General features: G+C 39.3%; 2 protein-coding genes across 2 annotated transcripts; both read right to left on the minus strand.

Annotated features, from left to right (window-relative positions):
- Window positions 1-69: 69 nt before the first annotated feature.
- Window positions 70-1,608, minus strand: LOC106098177 (nuclear factor 7, brain-like). Its single transcript, XM_019366151.2, has one exon. The coding sequence runs from the start codon at window positions 1,532-1,534 to the stop codon at window positions 86-88; it is 1,449 nt and encodes a 482-aa protein (XP_019221696.1). The 5' UTR covers window positions 1,535-1,608; the 3' UTR covers window positions 70-85.
- Window positions 1,609-7,431: 5,823 nt separating this feature from the next.
- LOC106098178 (nuclear factor 7, ovary-like) lies at window positions 7,432-8,888 on the minus strand. The gene has a single exon (XM_019365279.2). It carries the CDS (start codon window positions 8,871-8,873, stop codon window positions 7,449-7,451), a length of 1,425 nt encoding a protein of 474 aa, XP_019220824.1. The 5' UTR covers window positions 8,874-8,888; the 3' UTR covers window positions 7,432-7,448.
- Window positions 8,889-12,456: the final 3,568 nt, after the last annotated feature.

Below are 12,456 nucleotides of genomic sequence, written 5' to 3' on the forward strand. Positions count from 1 at the left end.
AATATTAAACTTCTAAACATGTTTTGTTTTTACAAAATAACTAAAATCTTACACACTAATAATAACAAAATGACAGCTTAATAAATCACTCACAGCTGCAATCTTTACAATTAGCCTTAGTTTCACAGATTTTGATATCTGAAGTCTTTTCATCATCAACATTAAAAATACAAAAGTATGGCAAGAGTTTCTCAGTGAAAGTGTCTCTGTGAGTGTAGATGTGAGTCATGTCTTCAGGGTCATAGAAGGACACCTCCCCCCTGTCATAGTCCAGCTGGATCCTGATCCTCTGGAGATGTTGATTCACATTGACAGTCTGACCATCACCATTATTATATTTTTCGCTGCGATGAACTAAACACCAGATTCCATTTTTTGGTGAAACAGGATATTCTCCTTTCCTGTCAGCTGATGCTTTAATTAAACCTATATTCCAACTAGGATGGTCTCCCACCTCCACCTCCCAGCTGTGTTTCCCTGAGCTGAAGCCCTCAGAGCCAAAAATATTGGCATAATTTGTGTTTCTCTCTGGATTATCAGGAAGCTGCTGCTCTGTGTCTCCATTCCTCACACTGGTCAGATCATCAGACAGATAGAGACAGGCATTTGCAGTGTTTGGGTCCAGAATGACAGGACTGAAGTGGACCTTCTCCTTCATCTTCTCCCACACTCTGAAGGACAGGTTGCCCAGGTGTTTGGCCACATCTATCAGTGCTCCTGAGACCAGCTGTGGATCTGACACTGAGCTCTGGGCTCTGGCTCTGCTCTGAGTGTCTTTATAACTGCTGAGGAATGGCACGCTGTGTTTCTGCAGCTCTTCTTCAACAGCAGAGATGCTGTCTGACAGAGAGGAGATCTGCTCCTCAATCATCTTCATCTCTCTGCTGATAGTCCTCCCCTTCTGCTCCTCTTCCTCCCTCAGAGCTGCCAGTCTGGACTCCTCTTCCTCTTTCAGGACCTGGTGGAGCTTGTTGAACTCTGCTCTGATCTGCCTCTCTGTGGACAACAGCTGCTTCTTGGAGTGTTGAATCACTTCATTGTATGTTTCCTCCACTTGTTTGTATTTGTTCCTCTTGTCCTGCAGAGACTTTAGGTCAGATTTCAGCTGCTCCTTCAGGACACTGACTGCTTCTTCTACAGAAATCACTTCATGACTCTGCTGGTGAGGAAAGTCACAGACAGGACACACAGCCCTCTGTTCGTCCACACAGAACAACTGGGGGTCGTTACTGTGTTCGCAGACAAGCATCCCATCACATCCCTTCTCCTGTTTTTCTCTCCTAAATGATTCTGTTTTCTGTCTCCCAGCAAAAGAATCGGCCAGTTCCTTCAGAGCATTGTTGACTTCAGTATCTTCTTTTGAGGATTTTCTTTTACAAGCGGGACAATTTCTGTGTTTTTCTTGTTCCCAGAATGTTTCCAGGCAGCTTAAACAGAAGCTGTGGTTGCAGCCCAGAGTTACAGGATCTCTGAAAATCTTTAAACACCGATTGCAACGCAGGTATCTTTTGAGAAATGTGCGTCTGTCAGCCATTTTCTCTGTTATTAAATCTCTCCTAAACAAAGAACTCACCAAATCTATTTCTTTTAGCTTGTTTCTTCCAGTTCTTGAAGCAAGGTCTATTCAGTTAGATCTCTAAACCCCTGTCACTGCGTCCTGGCTCCAGCAGTCAGAATCGATAATAAGATTCATAATCTGCAATGAATTTCATCTACTTCTTTCACTGGTTAAATTTTAATTGTTAACACTCTGCTATTTACTTTTATAACCTTTATACAGAATGGGATGTCAACTGAAACCTGTATAATGTTACCTTTAGACTTTAAAGTTTATGGTAGACTAAAATGTGATGACCTTATCAGTGTGGGAATTGTAGAAAACCTCCTTTTTTTTTCTTTTTCTTTTTTTACAGAGGATCAGAAACAGTTGAAGATGCTGCTGATGAAAAAACCTCATATGAAATTATTAACGTTCATAATATATTTACTGTTTTATCATCATTAATGATAGCTTTGTTGTTGTCTTCCATTTTGTTGCTTAGTGAAGTTTAGTTTTATTTCTAACATTTGTTTTAGATCATAAGTCATTTGTATTATTCACTACCAATGTGATCCTCCTTGCGCTGATGTTTTGTAAAGATCTTTTTTTATTACTTCTGTTTCTGTCATCTGACTCAGCTTAGCAGCTTTTATTATCGTGCTCATGCACATTTGACTGTCACATGATGTATTATCATAAGCACCGAAGTTCTTATGCACTTTTCCATGGTTGTTCATGCTGTTAATTTGTATAAATTGTAGTAGTATAAATTCCTTATGCTTAACAATTCCATTGTTTAATGTGACTTATTGGTTTGGATCAGACATAAATAATTCACAAGCCATTGCAGGTATTTTTCCCAAGAACACAGGACAGGAGGCAGGATACACCCTGCACAGGTTGCCAGTCTGTTGCAGGTGATAATGTTCCTTTCTTCTTGGCTGTAGGTTTTTATAAGCCACACATAGCTTTTAGGATACCGCAGGAGTATCTGAGCTTATGTCTTCTAGATTACTGGACTCTGGCCACTGACTCAGTTGTTTCCTGAATTCCTTCCTCTTGTGGCCTACAACCCCTGGATGGAAAGAGTACAAAAGAGTAATGAAATAAAAAAATAATGAAAAAAATAGTCTTTTAAGAAAGAGTAATTATGTGCAAAAACTCAACATTAGATTCTCCTGTGGACCTATGCCTAAAGACTCCCAGCTGTGCATTAGTCAGCAGGGGCAGGAACTCGTCCCTGACCCAGAGTGGGCACTCCACCCTTTTCCATGGCCTTAAATCTGGAGGTGCTGCAAACTGTTCCAGTGCGAGCTGGAGGCCATCACCTGATGAAACCAACAGAACCACATCATCTGCGAAAAGCAGAGATGAGATTCTGAGACCACTCGAGTGAAAGCCTTTCGCCACTTGACTACACCTAGAAATTATGTCCATAAAAATTATAAACAGTATTGGTGACAAAGAGCAGCCCTGGCGGAGTTCATCGCCCACCAGAAACGAATCCGACTTATTGCCGGCTGTGCCTCCTCCAAGTCCACAAAGCTGACTATCCTCAAAAGGATAAAGAACTGGTCCAGTGTTCCACAACCAGGACGAAAACCGCATTGTTCCTTCTGTATCTGAGGTTCAGGTAACTGAAGGACTCTCGTTTCCAGCACCCTGGCATAGACTTTCCATGGGAGGCTGAGGACTGTGATTCCCCCTATAGTTGGTTCACACACTTCTTAAAGAACCACCACCCCGGTGTGCCAATCCACAGGTACTGCCCCTGATCTCCACGCAATATTGTAGAGGTATGTTGACCAAGAAAGCTCCACAACATACAGAGCTTTCAGGAACTCAAGGTGAACCTGATCCAGACCGGGGGCCCTGCCACCACGGAGTTGTTAAACTGCCTCAGTGACTTCACCCTCAGAGATAGACAAGTTGTCCCCCTCGTCCCCAGACTCTTCTGGACGAGGCTTCCTCCACAGAAGACGTGCCAGTGGGATTAAGGAGGTCTTCGAAGTATTCCTTCCACCACCCAACAATGTTTTCAGCTGAAGTCAGCAGTGCTCCACCCTCACTATACACAGAGCAGGTAGTGCACTGCTTTCCCCTCCTGAGTCTGACAGTTTACCAGATGTAGTTTTAGCAATTTGACTCGCAGTTCTTTAATTAATGATGGACTGCAGTTTCTCTTTACTTAGCTCATTGGTTCCTGCCATAATATGAATTCTAACAGTTGTCAAATAGGGTAGTTAGCTGTGTACCAAACTGATGTCTGCACAACACAACTGATGGTCCCAACCCCATTAAGAAGTCAAGAAATTCCACAGATGAACTCTGACAAGTCACACCTGTGAAGTGAAAACCATTTCAGGTGACTACATCATGAAGCTCAATGAGAGAAGGCCAAGTGTTTGCAGCGCTGTCAACAAAGCAAAGGGTAGCTACTCTCAGGAATCTAAAATATGAAACATAGTTAGAGTTATTTATCCATTTTTTTCTGTACTACATAATTTGATACATCTTCCTTCATATAATTTGTCTACAGAGTACAAAGTAGTAAAAAATAAAGATAAAATATTAAATGAGAAGGTGTGTCCAAACTTTTGACTGGTAGTGTAAGCATGTGTTCGATAACTAGGTTCGATTTGTGTGGGTGGGAAAATAGGCCCCAAGGATGTGTTCATTTTTAAATGGTCTTACATATTTTTAAATGTATGTATAGTGCTTTTCTGCTCTGAGGACTCAAAGCACAACTTGCCTCATTCATCCAAGAACTTTTTTTTGATGCAATGGTATCTAAGTGCTTTCTGTCTAACATTCACATTTATTCATGCTTCAGAAATCAACTTGAGGTTAGTATATAAGGATAGTTGGCATGCAAACTGGCAAAGGATTAAAACACCAACCTTCTGATTAGCAGATGTCCTGGTTTACGTCCTGACCTACAACCACACCTAAGGCCAAAGTAGGATGTAAGAACTCTTAACTAGACGTCCTACTTGTACACAAGTTTAACTTTACTGTTTCAGATGGGTTAAAAAAGGAATGTCCACAATTTTGACTTTTTGAATGCAGGATATTTTATTAAAGTGATTTAGCAGAGGGCAAAGCAAAACCTGCATCAAATAATAATCACATAATGCAATCACTTTAATTATATTTCTCTAATTAACTCTGAGCTAAGGCTGATTCCTAATACTGAATTTAAGAGGAGGGTGGGAACATCCAAGCCTGAAGATGCACCTATATCTGATCTGTCTCAATATAATCCAATAGAAAGAATTCTAAATCCTTAAATATTATTATTAAACACAGCAAAAAAGACCAGGAAAAAAAAGCCAAAAGATGTAAATCCAATTTGTGTCCACAGTGTTTGGCAGTGGTTGATCCTCTGATGATGCTCTATACCCATCGCAGTAAACTAGAGGAATGACAACTAATTCCATCCGTAAGTTCACTCATTCATTACAGTGGTTACATTTTCTTCTCTTCTATTTGTACTTTGACAGGATCTAACTCCATCATGTATGAATATACTTTTCTTCATGCTTCATTCACTTTATAAGTTGTTTTACTTCAACCTGTATTCTTATTAACTCAGTCTCACATGAATATCACAACTCTTTACGATTGCAACACAATTTCTTTTTTGAAAAAGGCTGGAATTCCTTTTATTCCACACTTGGATGGTGATGAGTCAGGAAATCTCAGTCTCTTGGACAGAGTGTTTAAATGTTAATGTTCTTGTATTTATATGCTTGTATGTGGGGACTTTTCAACGTTGTCTTGGTTTTAGCTTAGTCACCATTTGTGTAGTTGCTTTTTGGTGTAAATGTTATAAAATTATTTTTAAAAAGGCATTTTGCCATCTTGCTGAGTGACTAGGAGCGTCTCCAATTTTGTTTCCATTTTGTTCATTCAAACTATCTTCAGCTTTATTTCATTTTTAATTTCAGTGTAACAAGTTAGATTGCACAAATGTACAGTCTAAGTTACAATTGATTTCTGTTACACAACTGAAGGTCTGTGTGAGTCAATTAAAACAAACTCCATACATTTTTCTAAAAACACAGTTTTTATGATTAAGGAACTGACCTCACAGCCCATTGTTCCTTCAGTGGGCTGGTTTCAGTCATTATGCAAATGTACTGTTTATAAGGTTTGGGGAAACCTGCAGTCAGCTGAGACTGAAGAAGTCACTTGGATGAGTGACGAAACGTTTCTCCCACAAAACGCTACGTCCAGATGAACAGATTCAACTTTTGGAGATAAAAACACAGTTCATCAGCAGTGAGGTTAAACTTGAATGTTGCTCAAAAAAATAGATTTTAAAATGTAGTTGCTTCAAATAAATACAAAACAAAATCCAGTTGTGATTGCTTCAAAAAGAAAACTTCAGCACAACAAGATTATTTACAAAACAACACAGACAAATGATTTTTTCTAAGAATCAATGGAAAGTAAAAAGAACAATAAAGTAGGAGTTTCCATTTTAAATAAATTTGAACTAAAAACAAATCCTTGGCTGTCTTCGAAAACTTGGTTTCAAGCAAAAGATGCAAAAAATGTAATAATTTACAATATTAAACAATTTTATGACAGTAATTAATCATTAAACATTTCATCAAACATTTCAAATTAAAACAAAAAATGAAACTGAGCCCTGTTTGATTTGCTGAACCACTGAGACTCTGAGAATGAAGTGTACAAATAAAAATAAAAAAACAGATTAAAACACATCAAACTATAAGAAACGGCTGCTGCATAATAAAACAACTAGAAAGAAGATTTTTCATCTGATGAATCAGCCTTAGTTACACCGTTATCTGACTGAAATGAAGACGTTATAATTTTACCTGTTTAAACGTTTTAAGCTGATGATTTGACACAGTTTCATTGTTTCACTGAATTTGGACAACTTTAAAGTTGTCATGCACTAAAACAAAAACAAGGTGCTGGCAAGCAGGATAATAAACATCTTTCATTTGTGTTCTCAGAGGTTTATTGATGAATCTTTCTTTTATCTTGTGCTTTGTTTTATTGTTCTTATTTTTATTGTTTTACTATGTGTCTTCCTATTGTAAAGTGTCCTTGGGTGACTTGAAAGGCGCTTATAAATAAAATTTATTATTATTATTATTATTATTATTAAAGAAGTGTCACAGGCCACTGTGTAAGGCTGTGCAAGAAGTCCTCAACAGGTCAAGCATTTAAGAAAATATTTCCACATGAAAAAGGTTATGAGTTCCATGAGAACAACAAAATTAAACTTTCAGAATTAATTCAGACTTATGTAAGTTCTTTGACCCTTTACAATAAACCATTCCTGGTGCTGCTATTGAGCAAAATGCTAATCACAGACAACATATTTTCTGTAAGCCTTGGCTAATAAAAAGAAAAGAAAAATAGGATGCAAATACACGATATGGCCAATTAAGCTTTATCCACTTCAGCTGATACAAACACACTGGAACAAACATGAGCTTTAAATGCATAAATATTCAAATATTATAAACTAAATGCTGAGTTAGCCAGCAACAGACTGGCAACCTGTCCAGGGTGTACCCCGCCTCTGCCCTGTGATAGCTGAAATAGGCTCCACGGCCACGACTCTGGTAAGGATAAGAGGAAGAGAATGGATGAAAGGATATGAAATAAATGTTTCTGTTTCATAAATGAAATGTCTTTTGGTGTCCTTAAAACTCATTTAGTGGATAAAATTAAACCTTTCGAACATATTTTTCAGCACTGAGTTATTTTTCAGTAATTACTTTATATTTCAAACAGTCAAAAATAATCTGCACTGATGCATATGGAAATCTTATTCTTAAACACAAGCACACGCACACATACACACATATATATATATATATATCATCACCACACAGACTGTTAGAAAATAATCACTTTAAAGTCAAATGTTAGTCTGGCAGATTTTGATATCAGAGGTTTTGGCGTCTCCTGCCTTTCCAATACTGAAAAATGGGAAGAGTTTCTCAGTGAAAGTGTCTCTGTGAGTGTAGATGTGAGTCATGTTTTCAGGGTCATAGAAGGACACCTCCCCCCTGTCATAGTCCAGCTGGACTCTGATCCTCTGGAGACTCTTCTTCACTGTCACAGTCTGACCAACACCATTAATGTATTTTCCACTGTGGTGCTTTAAACACCAGGTTACATATTTTAATGAAGAAGGAGATTCTCCCTTCCTGTAAACTGACTCTTGAATTAAACCCATATTCCAGGTTGGATGGTCTCCCACCTCCACCTCCCAGCTGTGTTTCCCAGACCTGAAGCCCTCAGAGCCAAAAACAGTGGCAGTATAAGTGTTTCTCTCTGGATTATCAGGAAGCTGCTCCAATATGGCTCCACATCTCACACTGGTCAAGTCATCAGACAGATAAAGAATGGGGTGTGCGGTGTTTGGGTCCAGAATGACAGGACTGAAGTGGACCTTCTCCTTCATCTTCTCCCACACTCTGAAGGACAGGTTGCCCAGGTGTTTGGCCACATCTATCAGTGCTCCTGAGACCAGCTGTGGATCTGACACTGAGCTCTGGGCTCTGGCTCTGCTCTGAGTGTCTTTATAACTGCTGAGGAATGGCACGCTGTGTTTCTGCAGCTCTTCTTCAACAGCAGAGATGCTGTCTGACAGAGAGGAGATCTGCTCCTCAATCATCTTCATCTCTCTGCTGATAGTCCTCCCCTTCTGCTCCTCTTCCTCCCTCAGAGCTGCCAGTCTGGACTCCTCTTCCTCTTCCAGGAACTGCTGGAGCTTGTTGAACTCTGCTCTGATCTGCCTCTCTGTGGACAACAGCTGCTTCTTGGAGTGTTGAATCATTTCATTGTATGTTTCCTCCACTTGTTTGTATTTGTTCCTCTTGTCCTGCAGAGACTTTAAGTCAGATTCTAGATGTTTTTTAAGGTCACTGACTGCTTCTTCTACAGGAACCACTTTGTGACTCTGGTGGTGAGGAAAGTCACAGACAGGACACACAGCTCTCTGCTCGTCCACACAGAACAGTTTAGGCTTTTCTTCATGTTTTCTGCACACCACTGTTAGTTTCTTCTCTCTGCTTTTCTTAATCTCAGATGATCCAGCTTTCTGTCTCCCAGCAAATGAATCAGCGAGTTCTTTCAGTGCCAAGTTCACATCTGGACAGTCCTTTGAAGATTTTCTTTTACAAATGGGACACTTTTGGTTTTTAGCTTGTTCCCAAAATTTTTGCAGGCAGCTTGAACAGAAGTTGTGGTTGCAGCTCAGAGACACAGGATCTCTGAAAGTCTCTGAACACACATGGCAGCTCAGGAAATTTTTGAAAAGTCCAAGTTTCTCAGCCATTTGATCTTGAAGTAGTTTTAGCAAATAAGTGTCTCTTGAATCCTCCCAATGCCTGTTTTTTCAGCATAAATCCGACACCCTGTAACGACTTCTCAGTGTAGTTTAGGAGGGTCAAATTTCACTTTAATGTTGCTGCATCACCGTCACAAGTTAAAATGTTACAAGCAGGAAATGCCGGTATTATAACCGCCTCCACCAGAAAGTCCCATCAGGTGGAGAAAACGTATAAAATGTTGTTTTGCTCAACCAAATAAAACACAAAAATGACACAACAAAAGTGAGGCTTGTGGTGTTTTAATCTTTTAATTAGCTTTAAAAGTTTTGTTTCTCTGCTGCTGTAAGAAGTAACATATCCTGCAAACATGTTAGTGTGACTCTTTATTTCATCTAGTTGAAATGGAGAAGATGATTCAGTGAACATAAAAGCATAGAAAGGCTTTTATCAGGTTTTAGTGCATTGCAGCAACTTCGACCTCATTACCTGTTCACCTGTGCCTCTGTTCTAGCTGCTCACCCTCAGTACCCCTCTGCTACACACTCTGATGAAATAGAAGAAACAACCTTTTAAAGAAAAACTAGTTATGCCTCATGTTAGACAATGTTAACTGACCATTCGCTATTGTTAGGGACATCGCAGTAGCATGCATCCAGTTGGGATGAGATTTTTCTCGTTTCTCTTTTGAATATTCAACTACTTAAAATTGCTGGCTGTTTTTTTCACCTGTTTTACACAGGACAAGATGGGAAAAAGTTTTAAAAAATGATGCTTTTGCTGCCTAATTACATTAAATAAAGAAAATCTGCCACTTTATCATGTTTTACAACAGCTGAAAGGTTTCATACAGTATTATGATATCATGTTTGGAGCGTTGTATTGGCTGATTTTGATTTCTGGTTTGGTTAAAAAAAACAAAAAAAAAACAAAGCTCCCCTGCTGAAAGTTGCATGTATAGTTGCTTAAAGTTTTTCAGACTTTCAGAGTGAATCTCTGAAAGTCTGAACACATGGCTGTTTAGGAAATGCGCTGCAAGTGCAAATTTATGAGCCATGATTTCCTTTTTCAGCTCTTTTACTAAAAACACTCAATAAATGTGAGTTCTCTTCACCTCATCCCTTATTGTTATCTAAGAAAGTTCAGTCCTTTTAGCAATCTCACACTTTGTAAGACTTCCTGGTTAATTCATAATTGTAAAACACAATACTATCTGCTTTTATTACTTGGGCTACTGCATAAGATTACCTTTGTACTCCAACTTTCAAGTTCATCATGGAATAAAATGGGACAAGCTGACCAGTGTGTGGAATATAAAAAAAACACAGTGAAGACAGAGAAACCAGAAATGCTAACAATAAAAAACAAAACAAAACAAAACCAATATGAACTTTTAGATATGGCACATTAATGATACTATGTTTGTCCTGCATCTTCAGTGGAAGACACTTTACACTCTTACATGATTGGTCATCACTGAATTCTAAATTAGAGGAGGTGTAAATGTAAAAGTGTGGTTCTCTGTGTCAGCTCTTTAATGGGCTGATGACCTGTCCATGGTGAACCCAACCACTCACTGTGTGACACCTTTGATAGACTCGAGCTCTTTTGTGAACTTGAGGTGGATACATTATATTATTATTGATAAAACATTTGTAAGGTCAAGAAGCAAACTGATCAGTGTGTTTATGGGAATGTTTGGTTATTCTTCCAGTAAGTCACATTATAAAACCTAATCATTTATCTCTGTACTTTGCAAATAATCTTTTATTATCCAGCTCCGCCACCTTTTAGTTTAACATCTCCCTTTGTGGTGAATTGTAAAACTGAAGTTCTCACAAACTTTCCTTTGGTTTATGCTCTAAATGTATTTAGTAGTACAAATAACAGAATATGTTAAACAGTTCAGTTGTTTGCGTGTCGTTGATTTGTGCCAAAGATAAACGTAGGTGTAGCTTTTGGGTCAGAATAATGAAGCCACTGTGAAATTGCTGAAAAACCTGCATTTCATTTAATACCATGTTAGGGACATGCTAACATGGTATTATAAAAGGGTATGGAAGGGTGTACACACTTTCCTGCTGAGTTTGTTGCATCAAACACCCATTCTGGTTCATACTGACTAAAAAATTAAGTCTGTTTGTAAAACTTGTCATACCATGAGCATGTCTCCTTTTCCTAACCACTTTTCCTCAACTTTGATAATGTTTTCATCAAGGTTGAGAAACAGTGAGTAGAATCATTTATAATAACTTAGGAAAAGAGAAGAGGTGTGTGCTGAGAATCTGAATGACCTTCCACCAGAGTCCCCTTAACAATGTGATGCTGAAAGTACATGTGCAGAGGATTAACTACACCAGGGGTGTCCAAAGTCCGGCCCGCGTGCCAAATGCGGCCCGCGGTCCATTTTTAATTGGCCCTCAAGTAATTTTATAAATAGAATAGAGTATGGCCCGCACTTCAACTTTTGGTTGAGTGTATTGCACTTCTTAGTTTTAACACCAGGGGGAGCTACTGATGATCAAGGCAGTTGCTCCACCAAAAAGGACAATCACAGAAGAAAGTTACCCCCAAGTTACTAAACATGGCAGAACCAAAGAAGCGAAAGGTAGAAAGTGAGTGCAGAAAATTTCAGACACGGTGGGAGAGTGAATATTTCTTCAAAGAATTCAAGGGGACGTGTGTCTGTTTGATCTGCACTGAAACTGTGGCAGTTATGAAAGAGTATAATGTACGACGTCATTATGAAACCAAACATCAGGCCTATGCATCCTACACAGGTGCTGAGCGAGAGCAGAAATTAAAGCAAAGGGTAGCTATCCTGCGGGGTCAGCAACAGTATTTTTTTCGTGCTCAAAAGGTCCAGGAAAAGGCTACAATAGCAGCTATGAGGTCGCCCAACTCATCGCAAGACATGGCAAGCCTTTTTCAGATGGAGACCTCATAAAACACTGCCTTGTTAAAGTCACCGAAATAACGTGCCCGGAAAAAGTGCAGGACTTCAACAACGTCAGCATGTCCAGAAATCCAGTTGTGCGACGCATTGAAGACTCGTCAGCCAACATTAGACTGCAACTGTCTGATAAAGCTGTGCTTTTGATTTTTACTCCATCGCATGCGATCCGAGCACCGATGCCACAGACACCGCACAGCTGCTAATTGTTTTGCGGGGAGTGGACGAGAGCACGAGCACTTTAGGTGAGTAAAAAATATATTCCACAGTACCCGTGTGTTAATGTGCAGGTACACATGCTTCAAATATCAATAATGCGCATCAATTCTGTCACTACCCTGCTTTTGCGCACCACTTTCTTATATGCGTTTTTCTTGTTAACACACAGAGTACACACCGCTGTGCACAGCGCACGCACATGCAAAGTCAGCTGATCTCATCTGATGCAGATCTGCTCCTTGATCAAGTGACATTTGTCTGGATTTTTGGCACGAGTGGCGTACGATGAGCACCGCGGCTGGATGGCCCGATTTACATACCCAGCGCAGCTGATACTCACCAGAATAATTTACTAAAATTATATGGACTCATGTTATTAAGTCCAGTTCAGTCTGTTAATGTTGATAACGGTTTCAAAC

The sequence above is a fragment of the Oreochromis niloticus genome, linkage group LG12 (assembly GCF_001858045.2).
Source record: "Oreochromis niloticus isolate F11D_XX linkage group LG12, O_niloticus_UMD_NMBU, whole genome shotgun sequence".
Classification (NCBI taxonomy): domain Eukaryota; kingdom Metazoa; phylum Chordata; class Actinopteri; order Cichliformes; family Cichlidae; genus Oreochromis; species Oreochromis niloticus.